At 44.9% G+C, this 24834-nt stretch overlaps 1 protein-coding gene across 26 annotated transcripts in view; it reads left to right on the plus strand.

Annotated features, from left to right (window-relative positions):
* Positions 1–24834, plus strand: part of CADPS (calcium dependent secretion activator) — a 519152-nt gene that overhangs the window by 452700 nt on the left and 41618 nt on the right. For all 26 annotated transcript variants that reach the window (XM_070050647.1, XM_070050650.1, XM_051851510.2 and 23 more), the window contains one exon: positions 22361–22393. In XM_070050647.1, coding sequence (XP_069906748.1) covers positions 22361–22393 — 33 coding nt within the window. The remainder of the gene's footprint in view (positions 1–22360; positions 22394–24834) is intronic.

Here is a 24834-nt window from a genome sequence, read left to right on the forward strand (position 1 = left end):
AATATCTCCACACATGGAGTCTGAGCTCCTGCCCAGATTTCAAAGGGCCTCCGAAGGCTTTCGTGTTAATTTCCCTGGGAGTGGAGCACAGGTGGAATAGGTGAGCCAGGGCAGCAGGTGTCACAGAATCAGCCGGGGAGCAACGAGAGCAGCAGCCGCGGATTCCTAGGACCCTGGTCAAAGGTAGAAGGAGAGTGTGGCCTCTCTGGCATGATCTCCTTCCCTGCGTTCCCATTTCTAATTCCACACTTCAAGTATTACTGTGCACGTACCACGTGCCCACCTCAGCAGGGCTGCCAAGTACGAGCCGTGTGCTCTGCCCCCCAGAAAGCTGACAAGGACCGACAAATATGCCACCCTTTCCCCCTCTTTCTCCTGCTCGGCGCCTCCTTTCCTGGGTGGGCTTGATTACATGGTCCAAGCCAGACATTTTGGAAAACGTCTGCAGTGGCACAGAGCAGGCAGGAATATTTATTTCTCGTCTCCATCTGCATTGCTTCCTCTCTTGGAGAGGAGTTGGGGGGAGGAGGGAGGCGGAGATGTGGCTTCTTCGTGCCAGCCCAAGAGGCGCCCAAGCACAGCCCCCTCTCCCGGCTCAGCAGCCGCAGCAGCAGTCGCAGCCTGGGATTTATGGAGGCAGGCGCCTTTCGAACTTTTGAAAGATCAGCCCAGTTGGAAGATGCGATTAGCAACTATCCGCCCATTCCCCTTGACTGCAAGATGTGCTTTTGTGGGGGATGCCTGTTTGGAAAGGTCCCTGCCTCGCGGGTAGCCTCGTGCTGTTCTCTTAGGGGGCCAGGAAGCAGGGTAAGCAGGTCTCCAGGTCCTTCTCTCAGAAAGTTAAAGGGCTTTCATCTGTGCTGACAACGATGCTGCTTCCGGAATTCATTCATTCACCCACTCACTCGTTCAGCCAGCAACTATTTTTTAAAGGTTTATTTATTTGAAATGCAGAGTTACATAATGTATAGAGGGGAGAGAGAGAGAGAGATCATGCAAGATGAGAGGAGAGAAGGAGGGAGGAAAGGAGAAAGAATGAAAGAAAGAGAGAGAGAGAGAGAAAGATTGAGATTGAGAGAGATTGAGAATCTTCCATTCACCAATTCAATCCCCAAATGGCTGCAACAGCCAGGGCTGGGGCAGGTGAAAGCCAAGAGCCTGGACCCCTACTGAGTCTCGCACATACGTGGCAGGGCCCCAAGTACCTGGGCCATCCAACACATCTTGCTTCCCCAGGTGCATTATCAGAGAGTTAATGCAGTCGAGCAACTGGTACTCAAACTGGCACTCATATGGAATGTCAGTGTCACAGATTCCAGCTTAACTATTGTGCCACAGTGCTGGCACCTGAGTGAGTCTTGAGAGTTAGTGGATATAGCACCCCCCCAAAAAAAAAAAGCCATCTTGAGTAGGGAAACCTGAGATGGGGAGTTCCGCACTTTATCAAGGAGCTGTGTGATCTGGAAGAAGCAGCCACAGCTTGGGGCTTTGTTTCCTTCACTGCAGTATAACCATGGTTACATGAAAGGTATTCAGAAGTTGACAGGAAGTGTAAGAGCTACAGTTCTCAATCCTTAAGCACTTACTAGGCGCCTGGCACAGAGCAAAGTGCTTTACACGTGCTTTTCCTGGTGCGTTCCCAGAGCAATCCCATTCTAACAACAAACGATGAAACTCGGGCTCACAGAGGTCAAGCCCCCAGCTCCACCTAAACTGGAGCCCAGCAGAGGAATAAAGATGTAGCATAGCTCCACCTGCACCTCAAAACAGGAAAATAATTAGATGCGGTCCTCTGACACCTCTGGAATTCACCCAGGCTCCTCCCTTCCAACAAGTCCTTTTGAAGGAGTCTCCACATGTGGTTGAAGCCACTCAAAGTAATGACACAAAGCTCATTTTAGGGTCATTGAGAGCCCTAAAGCTGCAGTCCATCCATTCCTCTATGCCTCAGGCTACCCTGCTCACCTTGTGTTCCTTATGCCAGCATTCAGTTGTCTTGCCACTTAGAAAACAAACAAAGTAGACAGACTTCATGCCGCTAGAGTCTGTGACGAGGGCTGGAATTGGTTTCATCCAACAGCATCAGCTGTTTAGTGCACAGCTCTTGATGTCCTGCCTTAGAGTGAGACTGTCATCTTGGTCAAAGCCAGAAGCATGCCAAGGGAATTCACTTCTCTCCCCAGAACATTTTGATCAGGAAATGCTGTAAATTTTATAGGAGCATGAGTGTTCATAAGAGTGAATTAGCGGGCCGGCGCCGCAGCTCACTAGGCGAATCCTCCGCCTTGCGGCGCCGGCACACCAGGTTCTAGTCCCAGTCAGGGCGCTGGATTCTGTCCCGGTTGCCCCTCTTCCAGGCCAGCTCTCTGCTGTGGCCAGGGAGTGCAGGGGAGGATGGCCCAAGTGCTTGGGCCCTGCACCCCATGGGAGACCAGGAGACGTACCTGGCTGCTGCCATCGGATCAGCGCAGTGCGCCAGCCGCAGCGCGCCAGCCGTGGCGGCCATTGGAGGGTGAACCAACGGCAAAAGGAAGACATTTCTCTCAGTCTCTCTCTCTCTCACTGTCCACTCTGCCTGTCAAAAAAAAAAAAAAAAGAGTGCATTAGCATCTTCTTTCATACTGTTTACTTTTTGCTTTGGTCTTTGGGACTTCCCAGGCTAGGACAGGCTGCCTTTTACTGCGTGACTGGACACTGGGTGATGTTGACCTGTCCCTGGGAGGTAACATCATCAAATTATCAGCTGCCAACTTCATGTGACTGGAGTCAGTGGGTTTCTACATTTCAGAGTTGAGGTACCTGCCATGGGTAGAAGCACCACCCATAGTGATAGAAGATCACCATTTATTGAACACATACTATGTGCCAGGCTGTGCTAAGTAATTGACAGGCATTTCACACTTGATCCTCTTAATTACTCCATCCAGTAGGCTCCATTATTATCCCGTCTTACAGATAAGGGATGCTGAATAATTGTCCAAAGTCACAGACCAATTCCCTTATTAGGACCAGAATGTTATTCCCCACAGAAGCATGGAAAGCTGTAAACAAAGTCAGCTGGCAATGTTTCCAGGAACCAACCACTGATGGATATCATTCCTAAAGGGAAGCAGTCATCTATTTTTCACATCTCGCCAACAAAATGTTCTTTAAAATCGCTTATCCATTTGCCAATCTGCAACAGTACCAAAGTAATGGACACTCAAAATTCCCCTACTTCATGCTTCAGTTTTGTTAGTCCTTCATTTGATACATACTTGTTGAGCACCTACTGCATCCTAGACACTGAGGATTTAGCACTGAGTAAAAGTGACAATGCCTTATCCTGGACATTTGCTTGAGGAAAACACGATCTCAACAAGTACTTTAGAAGCTTGGTGATTATGCAGAGAGGGAGAAGTAGCCACTCTGATGGAGTTGTAGACCAAGAGACCCAACAGCGTCTGGGAGGTCATGGGAGGAAATGACACTTGAGCTGTGATCTAAAGAGTAAGTGAAATTGTGCCTGGGAAAGAAAAGAACTAAGAATATTCCACGGTATCAAGACCTGGAGGAGGAAGGAAACATGTGAGTGATGCATTCTGGGAACTGAAAGTTCTCTGTGAGTCAGGGAGAGGCCAGAGCAGAAGGAAGGAATATCAGGGACGGGGTTCAGGAGCTACACAGACGCCTGATTGTAAAGGGACTTGCCCACGATTGCTTCCCCTGGAAAAGTCGAGAGGGGTCACAGTCAAGCTCTCGTAATTCCCTGTTACAAGCCAGTGCTGGATTTGTGAACTTTTAGTGTGGCAGCTGTCACCCACCTCTAGAAGGTGGCTCAGTGAGCTGCCACTCTCTTCTGATGCACTGTGTTCACATCACCCAACAAAAACACCCTGCCCTAAAAAGTTAGAGAACTGCAGAGCACTGATCTCCCCTGCCTTCTGCTGGTGTCCTTCATTGGCTGCTCTCCAGTGTTTCAGATCGTGGGGTCTGTGACAGATCATTTTATCTGCCTAGTAGGACATCCTCGTCTCCAGTGGATACCTTGAAAATGCAGGTGACAATTAGCATACCTGCCATCCAGCGCAGCCTTTCAGATGTGTCAGAGGAGAAGAAAGAGAAGCCCCCTAAGTTTCTTGTTTCCCTTAATGCTCTTTAGTAGACAGCTGGATGCCATTCAAAGCCAGTCTTTCCTCAGCCTCCGAGGTGCTGAGAGACCAGGTCACCGAAGTGCCAACTATGAAAGAAATACCTAATGAACATGTACGTAACTTCAAACAAGAAATAATTGTTGCGAAACAAGTTACAGAGTCTGCCCTGACCTCCAAACCACATGCAGTAGGAAGCTTATTACCAGAAAATCAGAGAGAGTGGTGACTGTAAAGCCCAAACTACCAGAAATGTGGACAGGCTGCTGACCAGTTCTGAGCCTCAGTGTCTTGGTCTGCAGAATGGGAATACTGATGATTCATTCAGAAAGCCATTAGGATAATTAGAGATGAAGTAAGCAGTAAGTTTTGTGTTGCCCCTGGCGTGTGATTGGAGTTCTAAAGATGGCCACTCTTAGGCTGATCATCAAGTTAAAGCTGTAAGAAGGGGAGAGCACTTGTTCTAGTGGTCAGGAGATCTGTCAGAGGGGCCACATCCCTCCCCAGGGTGCCCTGGCTTGGTTCCCAGCTCCAGGTTCTGATTCCAGCTTCCTGCCAGTTCAGACCCTGGGAGGCAGCAGGTAATGGCCCCCATAAGTGGATCCCTGCCGCCCACTTGGGAGACCTCGATTGAGTTCCTAGCTCCCAAAAATGGCTTGGCCTACTTCTGACCATTGCAGGCATTTGGGCAATAAACTAACAGATGGGAGTTCTGTTTATCTTTCTGCCTCTCATATGAAAGAGAAAAAAAAGAAAGGAAAAACCATAAGAAGGTTGAAATAGCCTCAGTACTGTGGGGAGCAACTCGGACTAGACTATTACTCGAATTAAGACTTATTCTATGCATCTGCTCTCCCACAATATGGCGCTGGGAGAGGAGGAAACAGCTTCTACTCAGCTGCCTCCAGTTCAACCAATAAACAGCAGGACCTGCTCCTGATTGGAGGAGAGCAGCGTACTCGGCGTGTGGGTAGCAGAGTTGGGATTGGTGGAAGAGGACTATAAAGGAGGAGAGAGACAACATGCACCAGGAACATCTAAGGGGAACACCTGAGGAACACCTGAGCAGCCCCTGAGAGCACCGGCCGGCGGTGTGCCGCTCCCCCGCGGAAGTGGGGGAAGTGGCAGGGGGAACCGCCCTTCCACGGAACCAGCAGCAAACCCGGGGAGGGCCGAGCAGACAAAAGAACAGCGCAGGGTCCTGTGTCGTTCCTCCGCGAAGAGGGGGAGCGACATAATGGTGCCGTGACTCGCATATGAAGCCTAGGCAGGGTTTAGTGTCGTTCCTCCATGAAGAGGGGGAGCGACAAGTATGGTGAACCTAACATTTGTCACCTGTTTAGTCTTAGCATAGCAATCATTTCTTCTATAAGCAAACCAAACTCATTTCCATAACACAATCAACCAAGCACTTAGGACTTACTTATTCTTATTTGTGAAAACTTGATTTATCAGTGATATTTTTCATTATGTCTAGAGTATTGTTAGGATTTTGTGTTTTATTTTGAATCTTCAAAAATTGTTCATTCATGCAGGATGTCTAGAATACTTCTTTATTAATCATAATGCAGAGCCCACAGACATTAAATATCCCATTTTCCAAGCATGACCCCTGGACTTAGTTTACTGATCAATAAAATGGGAGTAATAATGAGACCTACACTATGTGTTGGTGTGGTTAGAAATAAATGAGAAATTATTATAGACACAAAATAGGGCAAGCATTTAATATGTATGAGATATTGTTGTTATTAGTGTGATTATGTCACTGAGTACAGAATATTAGAATCAGTTATCGCTCTCCCTTTTTTAAAATAATTTGTTCATTTATTTGAAAGAGTTGCAGAGAAAAAGGAGAGGCAGAGAAAGAGAGATATCTTCCACCCACTGGTGCACTCCCTAGATGGGCTCCGGGTTGAAGCCAGGAGCTTCATCTAGGCCTCCCACATGCATACAGGGGCCCAAGCACTTGGGCCGTCTTCCACTGCCATCCATGACATTAGCAGGGAGCTGTATTGGAAATAGAGCAGCAGGGACTCCAAAGGATGCCCATGTGGGATGCCAGCATTGCAGGTGGCCCCTTAACCCACTGCACCACCATGCCAGCCCCAGCCACCATGTTGTAAATGACCGCTTAGCTAAAGTACTACACTTGGAATTGCAGAGATAGGACACTCTGTGGAGTGCACCCCAGGGAAGGAACTTTGGAGATGTTTTCTCAGCCAGTGTTTCCAGTGAGGAGCTGGAGTCCACCCTGCTATCCTCCCTCCTGCTGGTGGGAGCCAGTTCTCTGCGTCTCTTCCTTTCTCCACATTTAGTTTGTTATGTTGGTAGCCTGAAGCTGACCACGGTGGGGGTGTTTGCGCTGCAGAAACTGGCAAACACTACCAAATAGGGAATTTTTTTTTTTTTTTTTTGAGAACCTTCTGACCAACATACCACCGAGTAGTTCCTAAGCATGGGGCGAATATCACTCAGTACTTGAGATGCTGTAGTGTTAGATATTAGAAAAACTCAACACTAATAGCAGTCACAGTGTGTGAAGGGCATTCCCTTTCCACTTCTCCTTTCGCCCTTAAAGTAAGGAGAATGCGTCCATCAAATGTTCATGTGTCTTTCACGCTTCTCTTTTTTTTTCTTTCTCTCTCTCTTTTTCTTTTTTTTCTTTTTTCTTTTTTTTTTTTTTTTTTTTTTGACAGATTTAGACAGTGAGAGAGAGAGAAAGGTCTTCCTTCCATTGGTTCACCCCCCAAATGGCCGCTACAGCCATCGTGCTGCGCCAATCCAAAGCCAGTAGCCAGGTGCTTCCTCCTGGTCTCCCATGCAGGTGCAGGGCCCAAGCACCTGGGCCATCCTCCACTGTACTCCCGGGCCACAGCAGAGAGCTGGACTGGAAGAGGAGCAACCAGGACAGAATCTGGCACCCCAACTGGGACTAGAACCTGGGGTGCTAGTGCCGCAGGCGGAGGATTAGCCAAGTGAGCCACGGCACCAGCCTTTCACACTTCTCTAAAAATCTCAAATTTTCATGTGTAAGAGAAGGAAAAGAGGCAGAGTGTGGTGTAGGGGGAAGGTGTCTCCACCTCAGCATTGTCAGTAGCACCTGAATCTACCTAGAACTTAACAATTTTTTGGTACATTTCTTTTTCACCCTTACTTTGTCTTATTGAGGAAGACACTGATTTTGCACATCTACCAGGGATGTGTTTCCTTTTATAAATAAACATGTATGCCAACTCAAAAAATAACATTAAGTAAATCCAAGAGTAGAACCAATGGCACATGGCTGGTAGCCTGGATCAGGAAAGCAGAAGGACTTGATGGGCAAGTTTGGGAGGTCCTGCAGAACATTCCTAGTCAGTAGCAACAACCCAGCCCCAAGGCCACGTGGGCACCGAGGACACAGCACATGGCCCTGGTCCTCTCCAAGGTTGCAGTCTGTCTGCCTTCTTAGTGTTGAGAGATGTTCAAAAGGCAAAGCAAAACCCAAAAATGCCAGAGGCAGGCAGAGGAGAGGCCCCTACTTAGAATCAACACAGATCAGCCTTCGTGCCTGCTTGGAGATGGTACAAAATTAACACTGGCCAGTTGGCACTTCTCAGTTCCTCCTACAATGAGAGTCTGTCACCTAAAAACACAATATGGACAAGCAGGGCCACAGAGAAGGGAAACCCGCGTCCAGGGACCCTGTTCACATGGCCGCTTTGAGATGCTGGGGTCCTCCTACAAGTCAGGTCGGCCTCCCGGAGCCTCCGTTCCCCGCTGAGTGAATGGCGATAATTACAGTGCCACTGTTGTGAGGTTAATTACTTCTGCATTGCTTGGTCTCCTGCCTGACCAAGAGTAAGCATCCGTCCTCTGTTTAGTCTCGGCAGCACTGGAAGGAGGGGGGCTTGGAGACACTCTTGAGCCTTGCAAAAAATCCTCTCTGGGAATGAAGGCTTGGGACAGAGAAGAGGAAAATTGGAAGGAAAAACAGGTCTACTTCAGTGGGGCATCTGTTCGGAAGCCCCAGGAGGGACGAGGAATGAGAACATAGACTTCCTGGATCTAGCGTCGGAGCACAGTACCCTGAGCAACAGGAGTCGAGAACAATTCTCATCATTAATGAGGCAGCGGCTCCTAATCGGTGCATGCAACAGAATGCTTTTGCCTAATAGAGATCATTTCCCTGCCTCTTGCCCAACTCCCCGGCAGTGCCAGCAGCCCTTTGTTTAATGAAAGGTAGAGACTTTGAGTAGTGTGGTGGGGTGGGCTGTAGGAGGCATTATTACCCTCATTACTATGATAATGGTTTAATCACAATCAATATTTATGAACATGCACAGAAGCCACGCAATCACCCAGCAACCCCGCAACTCGGGTTTTTCATGCTGTCGATTAAGGACATTGGAGCTCTCCAATGGTTCTTAGGGCATTTCCAAGCACGCGTGATGATGGTGTAGTTATGCAGGAGTTTACGAGGGCTTATTTGTGGGATATGAATATTGAAATACTTTTTGCTTTGCAAAGCACTTCCATAGTGATTGTCAGGGTTTCACTTTCAGGCCTGGGTAGACTGTCTCATGGGAAAGGGAGGATGATAAAGGGAGGATGATCCTAGGCAGCAAGCAGCTATGGTAAAGAATCTTTTGTAGTAGGAACCTCACTGGGGCTCAAATCTTAGCTTTACCACTTAGCTGTGTGCCTTGGAGAAAGCACCTTAACCTCCCTGAACCCAGTTTTTTCCTTTAGAAAGTGAGGCGAAAATTTCTCCAGAGAATTAAGTGAGATGGCGTAATGTAGGCATTCAATCATTGGTAAATAAATCCATGTTTTTATATGTTTTTATATGTTTTTATATGTCTCTGTATGAGTTTATATGTTTTTATATGTCTCTGTATGAGTTATTAGCTATTTCAATTTTATTGATGAGAAAACTGAGCAATTGTTTTTCCCAAGGTCACATACCCAGTAATTGAAAAAGCAGGTGTAAGAGACAGAACTTCACCAATATTCTCTTTTTTGCTCTTGGCAATTTTTTCACCACCAGTTCCAATTATAGGCAACTTATTTTTAAACATTTCAATGTTTAACTCTTTTCTCTCAAATGTGATCTCAATTTTGAAAACTGGCGATCATTTTTCTGAGCTATGGACATCTGGCGAATGACTCAGTAGGAAATTTTGGTGTCACAGCTCCTACATCTGTAAAAACGACATTTATAAACTCTGACCATCCTAAAACACAGAGGGAAGATGGACAAGGCTCCATGGAGTGTTTAGCTCAGAGCTTACCTGGACCTAGCTCTGCACCACTGGCCAGAATGCCCTTGATCTTGGCAGGCAATGAAGGCATTTCGGGCTCTCTGGTGACAGTGTGCTGGGAACATACTTTCAGGCTTGTGTTTTTCTCTCGTCCTCAGAAAGTGCTGGAAGGGGCTCTAACTGTCATTGTCACTTGGCCTCAAGCAGGAGCCACTGAGGTTTGCTCAATTGCTCACCCGCACACACAGTCCTAGTACATCCACCCACTCGTACATTCTGTCGCACCCAAGCAGTCGGTCCCTCAGTTGGCACTTAGAATTTATTCATCTTCCCAAGATGCACATAGAGCATCTAGATTATGTGCTGGGCGGGGTGAGGGGTGGGGGCGGCAGGTGGGGGAGGGGCTCCTTAAGGTTTTGCTTTGTTTTTTGTTTTTTTTTTTTGAGGGTGTATCTCTAAACCATGGTTTCACCAACCTAAGTCCTTGAGGAAATCACCCTGGGAAAAAATACTTTCTTCCCACAAAATGCCTTTCTCCCCTAGAGCCTTGAAAATTCCATCATATATTTCATTCTTTTTTTTAACAGTTTTTTTTTTAACAGAAGTAATACAAAGCTAAAAGATGAAACACTACAGAAACACTCATAACTTTTTATAAAGTAACTGTTCTCTGTCCTACCCCTTTCAACCTTCAATCCCTTCCCTCAGTAGGGACACTTTAAGCAAATTTTATTCCCTTTATTCCCTTAGCTCTAAGTACTTTTTTTACATTGCTGTTTCTTTCTTTTAAAAAGAAAAGATTTATTTATTTGAAAGTCAGAGTTACAGAAAGAGAGAAGGAGAGGCAGAGAGAGAGAGGTCTTTTATCCACTGGTTCACTCTCCAATTGGCCACAATGGCCGGAGCTGCGCCAATCTGAAGCCAGGAGACAAGAGCTTCCTCCAGGTCTTCCCTTGCAGGTGCAGTGTGACCCAAGGACTTGGGCCATCTTCTACTGCTCTCCCAGGCCATAGCAGAGAGCTGGATAGGAAGTGGAGCAGCTGGGACTCAACCCAGTGCTCATATGGGATGCCACTGCAGGTGGCGGCTTTACCTGCTACACCACAGCGCCGGTCCAGTCATTGCTGTTTCTTGATTGGTCAGCCCCACCGTAATTAATAGAATTGTCGCTCATTTTCCCATTTGCCACCTCCTTCTTCACCTCTACCCTCCTCGTGCTACCATTTTATCGTGTTGTTGCTTCTTTCTTAGTACCTTTAGAACTTGAAATTATGCCCACCCACCTTTATTTTTTGTTGTACCCACAGGAGATTCTTGGCACCAATAGCCTTTCCAATTCCATGTTTCTTCCTCCAAATAATTTCATCTTCTAACAGGGGAGTTGAACCATGTACCTTTTCATTCCTATCATTCAAAAACATAGTAGCCTGTGTTGATGAATATCTGGAGTCTAGACCAGCACTTTTCTAGAACTTTCTGCAGTGATGAAAATAGCGTAGATCTGAGCTGTCTGGAACAGTAGCCACTAGGTACAGTGACTCTGAAGCCATTGACCTGTAGCTAGCAAAAGAAAAAGAATTAATCTTTCACTGTATTTTAAAAATTCACTCAAATGTTGTGGGGAGCAACTGAGACTAGACTAAGTTACTGGAATTAAGACTTATTCTATGCATCTGCTCTCCCACAATATGGCGCTGAGAGCCCAAACAACCTCTACACAGCTGCTTCTCGCCAGTTTGATAAGCTGCAGGAGCTGATCCTGCTCCTGATTGGAGGAGAGCAGCGTGCTCGGCGTGTGGGTAGCAGAGTTGGGATTGGTGGAAGAGGACTATAAAGGAGGAGAGAGACAACATGCACCGGGGAACACCTGAAGGAACACCTGAGCAGCCCCCGAGAGAGCCGGCCGGCGGTGTGCCGCTCCTCCGCGGAAGTGGGGAAAGTGGCAGGGGGAGCCGCCCCTCCACGGAGGTGGAGGGGTCGGCAGCCAACCCGGGAAGGACCAGCAGCAAACCCGGGAAGGGCCGAGCAGACAAAAGAACAGTGCAGGGTCCTGTGTCGTTCCTCCGCGAATGGGGGAGTGACAAATGTGAATAGCCACGTTTAGCTGTTAGGGAGAACAGGGTCAGACCAACCTTAATGCAGAAGTTCGGTTAACTAGAACAGTCTGGTTTTCCCAGCACAAATGATAAAAAGAGTTGACACGTCATTCTTAATATGCCCCATGACTGTTCTAAGAACTCAGTAAATAAATCAACAACCTTATGAAGAATTCCGTTTTTGCAGTTTTACAAATGAGGAAAAGGAGGCATGGAAAGATTGAGTAACTTGTCTAGTAACTGGTAAAACTTGAATTCAGCCCCTAGGCATTCAGGTCCAGAGACTCACTTTTGCCTCTAATCCCTATTAGAAATCTCATATCCATTTTCAGATATTTCCAACCTACAGAGAGATACTGTAGGCATAGATTCTCCCCTGTTCTTGCCCTGGGCGGTGCTTATCACAGAGGCTGTGTACATCTGGATGTCATACTTGCCCACTCCATTTTCACCATAAAGGATAGCATGGAGCAAAGATACAGGCAAATGCAGGGATTCTGGGAAAATTAGCAGAGGGGCTTTAATGGTCAGAAATGGAAAGGTTGCTGCTTTGGACAGGCAAGTCTCACTGCAGTAGGACAACAGCCAGCGTGTCCCCCAGAGCTTGCTGTGTGCCTGTATTCTGCTTTATTGCATCATCTTCATCAATCCCCATAACAGCCCAAAAGGTACAGATGAGGAGCCTGCAGTGAGAGGGTTGCTAAGAATAGTAAAGGAGGTGGCTCACGAGAAGCCCCTACATCAGTGCCGGGCAGTGGGTAGATGCTCCACACATGCTGCTTCTTGGTAATCCTTTCATCTCTTTGCCAAGTCTCCCCATGGGTCCGTGCTACATTGTCTGGTACCCATGGAAAGAGTTTTATTTATCTCTATTTTTTTTTGTTCTTTCCCTGTCACTATAGTTTTTCCTGGAGCCTCATTATTTCCAGAACTCTTATTAATATTAAAATATTAATAGCCTTCTTTTTTCTGCTAGAGTATTTATAACCTTTCCAAGGTGTGGGTACTGTCTCCAATTGTACATTCACCCTAGAACCTGCGGTGTCCACCACATGAGAATCACGGACCTTTTTTTAATTTGGAAGGAATCTAAGGAGAAAACAATTAACCTGGCCCCTGTTATAAAAGAGAAGGAAGTGAGGCCAATGGGATAGGCAGCTAGCCAAAGTCAATCAGCTGGTTAATGGTCAAAATAGAATTAGAAATTCACATTTTCTGATTCTTTCCCCACACCCCACTGTCTCCCACTTCAGTCATTTCCTAATCCAGAAGTGAGACAACCTCTCCTGCAAAGGTCCAGAGAGTAAATATTTTTGACTTTGTAAGCTGTATGTCACAGTTGCTTACACCACAAAAGCGTCATGGCCAGTAGGTCAACAGACATGACTGTATTCCAATAAAACTTTATTTGGGGGCGCTGACATGTCAATGTCATGCAAGTTTCACATGTCAGGAAACAGTCTTATTTTGATTCTTCTTTCAACCATTCAAAGACCATTCTTAGCTCATGGTTTGTATAAAACTGGACAACCAAATGGATTTGACTCACAGGCTGTAGTCTGCTGACCCTGCCTCTTGTCTATAAACTGATGAGATGTACTTGGAGCAGTCAACTCCTAGCTAACTATGAATGAACTAAGCCCTAGTAATAATATCAGCTAGTGTTTGTTGAGCTCTTACTGTGGTCCAGGCTCTGTGTTGAGTACTGTGTGCTCACAGTACTCACACTCTGTTAAGCCTCACAAGAATTCTCAGAATATTTTTGTTATTCTCCTTTTACAGAGATAATGATAGAAATTATGAGGGCTTAACTGATTTTTTTCTGTAGCCAGGAGACCTAGGAACACCCAAATCCTGCTGTAGACCATTAGCAACCTCCTCACGACATCCTCCAGGGAAATATGTGCAATGGAGAGAATAGGGGTAATCTGACACATAGTGACCCCTTTTTGAAAGTCTTTGTTATCTATTGCTGCATAACAGCAATTCCAAAATTAGTGGCTTAAAGCATTCGTTTCATTTTGCTGACAACTGGAAATTGGAAAGAGCTGAGCCAGGAACTTCCTTGGCTCCATGTGGCATTCAGTGAGTTCCCTCAATGGACTGCACTCAAGTAGGTGGCTGAGCTAGACAGAGACTGATGTCTGATACCTTGGTGTTTCTCCATGTGGCTTCCATCTCTCCTATGGAGTCTCATCCTTCTGGGCTTCTCCCTGTGGATTGAGTTTCTGGCAGCATGGTAGGCTTAGGGTAGTGACAATTAAGTAGCCAGCTTTTGAGTGTAAGGAAGTGAAAGCTGCTGACCCTTTTCAAGACTGGGCTCAAAACTGGCCTGGCATCACTTCCATCGTATTCTGTTAATCAGAGAAGTCACAAGCTAGCCCAAACTCAAGGGTGATGGAAGAATAGACTCCACTTACTAAGAGGACATAGCATGTACATGCAGGGAGCAAAAGAATGCAGAAGAAGCATCTCTGAATGCAGGCTGTCACATTGTGAACTGGGCTTCCAGTCTACATTCTGTCACAGAGAACACGGATGCTACCCTGGTCTCCAGATTTCTAAGAGGTTATACTTGTGGCTGGCATTGTGGCATACTGAGTAAAACTACTGCTTGCAACACTGGCACCCACTATGAGCATGGGTTTGACTCCTGGCTGCTTGTGATCCAGCTCACTGCTAATGCACCTGGGAAAGCAGCAGAAGATAGCTCAAGTGCTTGGGCTCCTGCACCCATGTGTGAGACCTGGATGAAGCTCCTGGCTCCTGGCTTTGGACTGGCCCACCCCTGGCCATTGTAGCCTTTTGGGGAGTGAACCAGTAGATCGAAGATCAATCAAAATCTCTCTCTCTCTCTCTCTCTCTCTCTCTCTCTCTCTCTCTCTCTATATATATATATATATATATATATATATATATAATAACTCTGCATTTCAAATATATAAGTAAATCTAGAAAAGAGAGAGAGAAAGAGTTTGGGCAAAAAGAGCCAGGAAAGACAGAAGGCAAAGAAAGAGGACCTGTATCATTTGTATCATGCTGACAAATAAGAAGGGAAGTAGGATGTCCGGGCCTTTGGCTGCAGAATGCATCCCAGGCTGTCCTCTGAAGCATTCTAATCATGAGACAGAAGCATCACACCAATTGTGACCCCACCCACTAGCAACCACAGCCCAGCCACCACCCTGAAACCTGAGCAATCAAATTAGCCCTTTTGGAAGTTAGGGGTAGGGATGGGGGAGAGGGAGTATACAAGTAATAGTCAACGCTAATTGGATCCATACTGTGTACGTGGTCCTATGCAAAGACTTTTACATGTACCAACTACTGTAATCCTTTACATGCATCAAGGACTTCATATAGGCCGCTTGCTTAGAATAGTATCCTGTGCATGGGAAACCCTTAAGACAACTGTTAGTTTTTTAAATTAGAAATTCATAGAACCACCCTATGAGGAGGTACTTGTGTTACCATCAGTATCTCCGTGTTCTGTGAGGGAAGCTAGAGAGAGTCATCACCTGGCCCACACAGAACCAGCTGCCTGCCCATGCACCTGACTCTTGACTCCAACTCTTACCTCCTCCACTGTACTACCCAGAGTGTGTAAGAACGACACACTCTTCTCAGAGAGGCAATAAATACCAATTCCTTTTAAATTGATAGTGCCTACTTGCACTTTGCATAGTTGTCCTTTAAGAGTGCCATTGCACAAACATCACCCCCAGGAACCTCTGAGAACCTCTACCTGTGCCCTGACTTAAGAGCACCATCCTCTGCAGTTCATTTAAGCAACACGTTTTTATTGAGCCACTAGTAGATACCAGACACTGTAGACGCCAATTAAAGAAACATAAGCTCATATTCCTCATATGGCCTGCTTTCTAGATGTCAGGATGGTGACACGTAATTAATAATGGAACTAATAAGAGATAAAATTATTTTAGGGATGGTGGTGCCACAGGGTAGTAGTTTTACATACTGAGTGGTCTTGTCTCCTACACACGCATGTGCACACACCCATGCACACATGCACCCCTAAGGCCACCTGAGTTAGGAAAGTGGAGGAAGAAGCAGAGTAGCATCCTTAGCCTTGCAGCAGAAATTTCTAAGGCCAAACACTGAAGGAAACACTGCCCTTTGAAATTGTGGTACGCTCTGCTATTTGCAGGCGAGGGCAGGAGAGCCCTTGCAAGGTCAGACAGGTGGGGTGGAGTCAGCGTGTGCAGAGAATAAATCATTTCCTGGGTTTTTTCTTTTTTTTACCAGACTGTGAGGAGAAAGGAAAGCCCAGGCAGTCACTAATGCAGTGGTATCTGTTCAGACTTCTTTTTTCCTTCCACCTTTGAGTCTTACCCACCAGATTTCTGTTTGCAAAAAGGGCCTAATCCACTTTTTTTTTGTCTGTGCATTGATTTAATAGTATCAAACCCTGAGGTCCTCGTGGTCTGCACCTGGGTTGCTTTTTTCCCTAATGAAGCAAGAGAAGTGGTTTAAGCCCCTGCCGCGCTCCCTATCAAAGCTACACAATGATTAACTCAGGTCCCCTTATTAGGACCAGGCAGAAGAAAATCCCTTAGTCATCAGCATTGTGAAAATCCCAGAATGGTGAATGTTCAATGAAAAGATTACCTTGGGCACCTGAAAAATAATGGAAGAGCTCAATAGAGAAACCATTAAGCCTGTCTACACACGCTAAGTCAGGTGGAGGGGCGAGGTAATTAGCTGGGACATTCAGGGCCGGAGAAACCATTTTGGACCTTCTGCCCTGAGTCAGCGTGGATAATTATTCAAATCCCTCATCCACTGTTCCTGCAGAAACCATTTTAGGTTGTGTCTACACACATACACACGTGCACACACACACATGACTTAAATATGACAGGTCAATAATAGTGGCTCCATAGATTTTTGTAAAAGCTGAATAATAGGCCACTTAGAGCATGGGAAGTCCCAAGCTGTAACTTAGCTCTGTGACTTCAAGCCAAGTTGCTTCATCTCTCTTAGTCTCAATTTCTTCAGCTATAAAATGGGATCATTAATAGAATCTCTCACAAAAGGTGGTTGGGAAGGTAACCCATTGCCAGACAAGTAAGCTCTCAAGAAGGATTACTTCTTGTTACTGGTTGTTGGTTAGAGTGACTCACTGAGCGCTTGGAGAGACTGTGCCTTTAGATATCAGCTGAGAGGGAAGGCAGGAAGCATGAGACAGAGGCCTTCAGCCTCCAGCCCCTGGTGTGGTACCTGCACTGTAGGAAGTGTTCACTGTTTCAGCCATGTGACAACATGAACACGTTCCCTACCCTAGCCCATCAGTCATTTCTTGACATTCATCCGATTCTGTGTTCTGGAATTACATTCCTTCTACATGGGAGCTCCTTGATGAACTATATGAAGATTGTAGCTTTCTCTCCATTAGCCCTTCCTTTTCCAGGCAAGATGCCTTCTCTTTTACTTCCCTTGTAGAATATTCTTCTTGACATCTCTTTGTCCTGCTCATCAGTATCGTTCCTAAAGTTCAAAGGCCAGAGCCAAAAATGATACACCACATGTCTCTACATAATAACAGAACCAAATTTACCCTGAGTTCTTTTTTCGTGTTACTGTGGAATGGGAGGAAGATCAGTACAATGCAACCTTTGTCAGACAAAAACTCAAACTCAGTGAAATAAAGGCTGGTGTATATAGGAGAGAGGATGGGTTTCATTCATGATAGAATGTGCCCCATCTTTACAAACTGACTTGAAGAGAGTGGATTGACAGGTTCTATTCTCCAGATGGGAACTGCATGGTAGTGATTAGTGGCAGAGTATGCACATACAAAGATTGATCAGTTTCACCGTAGCAAAGAATAGCTATTGACTGCCAAGCATCAACTTTACAGAGCCAAGGAGGAAATTTCTAGTGGAGAAGAGTTCTTTTGCCCACACCTGCTGTGACCACTGATGCTTGGATTTGTTGCAGTGTTGCACCAGCATGGAGGGACTAGGAGTTCTAAAGGAGAAATTTAGTCTTAGACAGTCATGAGGGAATACTGGCTTCTCTGCCTCTGGATGAGATCTTTGGCAAATAAATTTCTTAAATTCTGTGGGTTTTAGTTTTCTGCACTTTAAGTGGATATGATTAATAGCCTTCATGTCACAGGGTGGCTTAAAGTAGGAGATATTAATATATATGTTTTTACAAAATAAAAAATATCTAAATGTTACATGAGTGCCAGTGTTGTGGCACAGTGGATTAAATTACCACTTGGGATGCTAGAATCCCAAATTGAAAGACTTCTTCAAGTTCAAGCTGCTCCAATGACAGAGATTCCTGCTAAAGTACCACAAAGGTGGCAGAAGATGGCCCACATACTTTGGCGCCACCCACCCATGTGGGAGACCAGGATGGAGTTTCTGCTTACTGGCTTCAGCCTGGCCCAGACCTGGCTATTGCTGCCATTTGGGGAGTGAACCAGCAAGTGAAAGATATCTCTATCTTTTCCCGTCTCTCTCTCTCTTGCTCTGCATTTCAAAGAAATATTTTCAAAACACATAAATAAAATTTTTAACTCTGTTAATGTATTTAGCTTTTTCATAAAATAGTACATTTAGGATATCATTTTAAATATTTTAAATATATTAAAAGCCATATGGGATAGCTTCAGGTACTGAAAAGGGTGTACAATAGCATATTCATAGCTACCATTCATTTTATTTATTTATTTATTTTTAACTTTTATTTAGTAAATATAAATTTCCAAAGTACAGCTTATGGATTACAATGGCTTTTCCCCCCCATAACTTCCCTCCCACCCACAACCCTCCCAATTCCCACTCCCTCTCCCATCCCAATCACATCAAGATTCATTTTCAATTATCTTTATATACAGAAGATCAATTTAGTATATATTAAGTAAAGATTTCAACAGTTTGCACCCATACAGAACATAAAGTGTAAAATACTGTTTGAGTACTAGTTATAGCATTAATTCACATTGAACAACACATGAAGGACAGAGATCCTACATGAGGAGTAAGTGCACAGTGACTCCTGTTGTTGACTTAACAATGTGACACTCTTGTTTATGGCGTCAGTAATCTCCCTAGGCTCTTGTCATGAGTTGCCAAGGCTATGGAAGCCTTTTGAGTTCGCGGGCATCGATCTTATTTAGACAAGGTCATAGTCAAAGTGGAAGTTCTCTCCTCCCTTCAGAGAAAGGTACCTCCTTCTTTGATGGCCTGTTCATTCTACTGGGATATCACTCACAGAGATCTTTCATTTAGGTGTGTGTTTGTTTGTTTGCCAGAGTGTCTTGGCTTTCCATGCCTAAAATACTCTCATGGGCTCTTCATCCAGATCTGGATGCCTTAAGGGCTGATTCTGAGGCCAGAGTGCTGTTTAGGACATCTGCCATTCTATGGGTCTGCTGTGTATCCCGCTTCCCATGTTGGATCGTTCTCTCCCTTTTTTATTCCAGCAGTTAGTATTAGCAGACACTAGTCTTGTTTATGTGATCCCTTTGACTCTTAGACCTATCAGTATGATCAATTGTGAACTGAAATTAATCACTTGGACTAGTGAGATGGCATTGGTACATACCACCTTGATGGAACTGAATTGGAATCCCCTGGCACGTTTCTAACTCTACCATTTGGACCAAGTCAGCTTGAGCATGTCTCAAATTGTAATTCTCCTCAGCCCTTGTCCTGACTGTTGATGTACAACTTAATACTTTATCCCTTTTAGTATTTTTTGTTCTACTCAATACTATTGGTTGAACTCTGTAATTAACACACAATTATTCTTAGGTGTTTAAATTTAACTGGAAAGTGATCTCTGTTAAATATAAGAGTGGGAATAAGAGAGGGAGGAGATGTACATAAATTAATTTTATATATACTTGTTATTTGGGGAGACATGAAAAAAAGCAAGTCCCCTTCTTTACTGAACTGATTTTTAGAGCAGGAATGGAGAAGAAAGATTTCAGGTTGGTAGACAGGAGTGTCAATTTGTAAAGTCAACAACAGGAGTCACTGTGCACTTACTCCTCATGTAGGATCTCTGTCCTTAATGTGCTGTACATTGAGATTTAATGCTATAACGAGTACTCAAACAATATATTTCACTTTGTGTTTCTATGGGGGTGCAAACTGTTGAAATCTTTACTTAATGCATACTAAACTGATCTTCTGTAAAAAAAAAAAAAGAAAAAAAAGAAATTATCAATTCCCAACTTGACTCTCACTGGGATTAAACATGACAATAGGTCTGATCTGATTTCATCATCATTTAAAAAAATCATCTATTATTTTTCACTTTATGTTTCTGTGTGGGAGCAAACTGTTGAAATCCTTACTTAATGTATACTAAGCTGATCTTCTGTATATTAAGATAATCGAAAATGAATCTTGATGTGAATGGAAGGGGAGAGGGAGTGGGAAAGGGGAGGGTTGTGGGTGGGAGGGACGGTATGGGGGGTAAGCCATTGTAATCCATAAGCTGTACTTTGGAAATTTATATTCATTAAATAAAAGTTAAAAAAAAAAAAAGATTTCAGGTTGGGAATCAGTTAACAGAAATGGTAATCATGCAAACTATGGAAAGCCTTCGTCAGGTCTGTTCCAGGGCCAAGCAGGCAGTCAGCTTTCGGTCCAACCTTGCTGATTTTCACATTAACCAATGCCATCATTTCTCAATCTGGTCTTCTGCCTGCCTACTTCTAAATTATCTGGAAGTCAAAACTACTCACTAGCACATCCTGTCATGCTCTTTCTCCTTCCCTTTACAAATTTTCAAGTTCTGTCTCTTTTTTTCTTTTCTTTAAAGTTTTGTTTTATTGATTTGAAAGGCAGAGTTACAGAGAGATAGAGATAGAGATGATGGAGATGGAGATGATAGAGATAGAGATAGAGATAGAGATAGAGATAGAGATAGAGATAGAGATAGAGATAGAGATAGAGAACGAGATAGACCTTCTGTATGCTGTCTCCAAATGGCCACAATGGCCAGGGCTGGGCCAGATGGTGCCAACAGTCTATAACTCCATCCAGATCTCCTACATGCTAACAGGGGTCCAAGTACTTGGGCTGTCTTCTCCTGCTTTCCCAGGCACATTAACAGGAAGCCAGTTTGAAAGTGGAGCACGCGGGATCAAAACCCATGCTCTGACAAGGGATGCTGGTGTCGCAGGCAGTGGCTTAACCTACTGTGCCACAACACTGGCCCCTCAAGTTCCATTTCTAAGCCAGGTTCCAGGGGAGTCAACAGGTTGACAGCTTTGCCCTCATGACAGTCTGTGGGAGGCAAACATCTCACAAAGTATCACCGAGTTGCAGTTGCATTCAGCGCTGCAAAGGGGAGAATCTGTGACAGGAGATTCCAGGAATCCTCTTAGACGCTGGCAATGATGCCAGAAGATAGAAAATGACATCCTCTCAATCACTAATCACTACTCAAGCCAAGGGCCAGAGGGAGACTACCTGAGGTGAGAACAGACATCCTAGCTGCCTGGTGTGCAGTGCAGTCTTCATAGCTTCCCCTACAACAGGAAACCCTCTGCCCACCAGTGTATTCTGTTCAGTACCTAGAGGCACATGTGTGACCTGAGTCAGAAAGAAGCACATAGAACAGCAAGCATATTCGCATACGGTTTTCTCCTCAATACCACCTGTTTGGTAACTTGTCACAGTACCCAGAGCTCACCCGGATTTGTTGCTTAAGTGATGATTTGCTCCATGTTACCACATCCAAACTGCATGTTCATTCACCCCGACATCAACCCACTGAAATGGGTTCTGTTGGGGTCTCCACTTTGCAGGTGAGACAGCTGAGGCTTAGAGAGAGGGAATGACTTGCTGAAGTTCCCATGGCTTGTACGTGATAGAGCTGGTATTCAAAACCCGGGTCTGACTCTACACTCTGTGCTTGGATTTTACATGGTGCTATACATTCCCACCCAGAAAACTGATAGTAAATTTTATAATTGCTATGTGCCCTTCCTGTCAGGTTTTTTGCACCAAAAACAAGTAAGCATAACAGCATCCTTGGGACAGCGTTGAAAGGCTCTGTACTCCCACCAACAGGCATCCATCTTCCTTTGAAGATTGAGGGAACCCACCCAACATATCCCTTCCTTTTTAAGTTCCAAGTTGATGAACACCAAGAACTGAGGGATTCCATTAGGTCAACCTGCAGCTAGTTCACACAGAGACCTAAGTACAAGAAGTGTCAGGAGGGGGTGGGTGTCGTAGAGCAGAAAGTAAAGCTGCTGCTTGGGACACCCACATCCCCTATCAGAGTGCTGGTTCCACTCCTGGCTACTCTGCTTCTGATCCAACTCCCTGGTAATGTGTCCTGGGAAGGCAGCAGATGATGGCTCAAGAGCTGGGGCCCCTGCCACCAATGTGGAAGACCTGGATGGCTCAGCCTTGGCCATTGTAGACATTTGGGGAGTGAACCAACAAATGGAAGACTCTCTCTCCTTCATTCTCTCTCTGCCTTTCAAGTATATGAAAATAAATAAGCATTTTTTTTTAAATTTCAGTGGTCTTAGGCTTTTCTAGAATCGCGAACCCTCCACTAAGCAGCCTGGGCTTAGCTAGAGTCACTTGTCTCCATTCTAAAACAGAAAAGAAGGCGCTAAGCTCCTATCCTTGTAGTAGAATATGAATGAGTAAGACTATACTCTCACATTCTCTGTCTCTCTCTCTCTCACACACACACACAAAGCAGTGGCTGTGGCTAGAAAAAAAATAGCAGACAGATTTTCTTTTTTAGTACCTTTTTGTTTTTCATGGCCATGCCCATGTGCCAGCATATTGTTTTAACTCTGACGGTGATACAGTATTGAGCTGTGAACAATGCAACATTAAACACAGCCTCACGTTCATCCTCTTTTTCCCCCTAGGTGAAGGCAGCCTCCAAGTATGTGGATGTACCTGTGAGTATTTGAAAATTGGTTTTTGTTGTTTTGGCTTTTGGATCTTTTTATGGTTTGGGTTGTTTGTGTATTGCTTTCATGAAAATTTCAATGGTGCTGTTTTCATTAGTTGCTGCTAAACTGTGTGTTCCTGGCTTGGATCATGAGAAAGAGAGAAGCCAAGAGCATGTCATAGTAGAATCTTTTTCAGACAGAAGAGGGTATTGTTGCTTTGGTCAGGAAGAAATGTTCTGTTTGAGGGTAAACCCCATTAAGTTCCCTTTTCTGTTCTTGTGCTTGGTCTCCTTGATGTGTTTCATTCAGTCTGCATTCTGCACACCTGCCCTCCCATATGCACATCTTGGGAGCAGAGCCCTGAGCTAGAAATTGGCACAAGGGTGCCGGTGTTTTTTTAAAAAACAAATATATTGTGAATTTGTTCACTTTGGGGTCAATTCTGCAATTGTTTTCAGGAAACCTTACAAAACTGCTTACAATTAGTGCGGGCCTCATTAATGAAGAGAGCCCTCAGAGTTCTCAGATAAAGCCATCAAAGTTGCCCAAAATTTACATTTAAATTGAGGTTAAGTACTGCACATGAATGTTAACGTGTGGGATTACCTGTGATAAATCAGGATACACTTATGGACAGACTTTGTCTTGCCTATTAGCAAAATAAAATTGGAGAGATTTAAATATATTCCAATAAAGGGGGAAAGAAAATGATTCTGCTTCTCCATTTCTAACAAAAGAGGTGTGAGTCTATTATAAAATATTAAATTTAGGGAGCTTATCTCAATAGCCACCAAGGGTCTTGAACTGAACGTTTCTTATTCTGAACGTGGTTAAGTACCCTCCTTGTTCAAATACTTATTTGTTAAAATTTGTTTTTTTCTAAAAGGATTTATATTAACATTTAAATTCGTTTCCCCAGGAAGCTAAGTGTGTAATGGTTTATTGGCTTATTTCTCAAAGGAAGACAAAATGGAAAATTGGAGTGAATTTAGCATTAGCATATATTTTGTTTGTTTAATGAAAGAATGTACAATCAATAATTATGCTTTGAATTTATATAATACTTCTCATCAAGGGACCTCTGATGCCTTCGTGTAGACAGATTTCATAATGGAAACTAGAAAAAGCTCACCAAACTGCAGCAAGGAGAGAAGTTAAGCGTTTTACTTTCTCAAGCCCGAGTATAAACTTTCACTTCACAGGAAGCAAAATACTCCAATTCTCTGGCCCTGTTTCTCCATTTTACAAATGGAAATTATAACACCCAACTCATAGGTCTGCTGTGCAGATTAAATGACACAACACTCAGGAGGCACTGAGCACCATGCCTGGCCATCAGGAGCCATCCCTGTATGGGAGAAGGATGGTGGGGGTGTGAGGCCCACACTCTAGGCAGGGGCAGAAGAGGGTTCGGATATGCTGATGTTAGCCCCAGCCTCCCCTGGTCTGCACACTGAAAGTTTAGCCTCTCAGTCCACTGATCTGGCAGATCTCAAAGGAGAAGGGAGATTTCAACAGCAAGCAAGGTTTGAATGGGTAGCCCATGAACAAGGCCCAAATACCTGGAGAAATTTTATCCAGCATGAATTAGGCTGAAGAGGTTCAGCCCAGGGTCCCAGGGCTGTAATGTGGCAGAGCTGAGCTTTAAACCAATGTTCCTCAGCACTCAGCTATATCGCATTATGACTTCAATGACAGCATCTTTGTGTGGAGATTTGAACAATTATTTTGGTATTAGAAAAACAAGTGTGGGCTGGCACCATGGCTCACTAGGCTAATCCTCTGCCTGTGGCACCGGCACCCCGGGTTCTAGTCCCGGTCGAGGTGCCAGATTCTGTCCCAGTTGCCGCTCTTCCAGGCCAGCTCTCTGCTATGGCCCGGGAGTGCAGTGGAGGATGGCCCAAGTGCTTGGTCCCTGCACCCGCATGGGAGACCAGGAGAAGCACCTGGCTCCTGCCATCGGATCAGCGCAGTGCGCTGGCCACAGCGGCCATTGGGGGGTGAACCAAGGGAAAAGGAAAACCTTTCTCTCTGTCTCTCTCTCTCTCACTGTCCACTCTGCCTGTCAAAACAAAAAACAAAAAAACAAAAACAAAACAAAACAAAAAACCAAGTGTGATTAGTTCACCAAACCTATGATTTCCCTAATTTCACCAATTAATGGCATAGGACAAAGCTGCACTATAAAATGAAGTTGATTGGGATGGACATGCAGCATAGCATTTAAAATGATCCCATCCCATCGTGGAAAACCTGAGTTTGATTCCTGGCTCTGCTCCTGACTCCAGCTTCCTGCTGATGCAGATCCTGGAACCCAGTGGTAATGGCCCAAGTGATTGGCTTCCTGCCCCCTACCATGAGAAACCTGGATTGAGTTCCCTGCTCAACCCCAGCTGGGGGCTGTTACTGTCATCTGGGGAGTCAACCAGCAGATGGGTGTTCACTCT

This window comes from Oryctolagus cuniculus, chromosome 10 (assembly GCF_964237555.1).
Source record: "Oryctolagus cuniculus chromosome 10, mOryCun1.1, whole genome shotgun sequence".
Taxonomy (NCBI): domain Eukaryota; kingdom Metazoa; phylum Chordata; class Mammalia; order Lagomorpha; family Leporidae; genus Oryctolagus; species Oryctolagus cuniculus.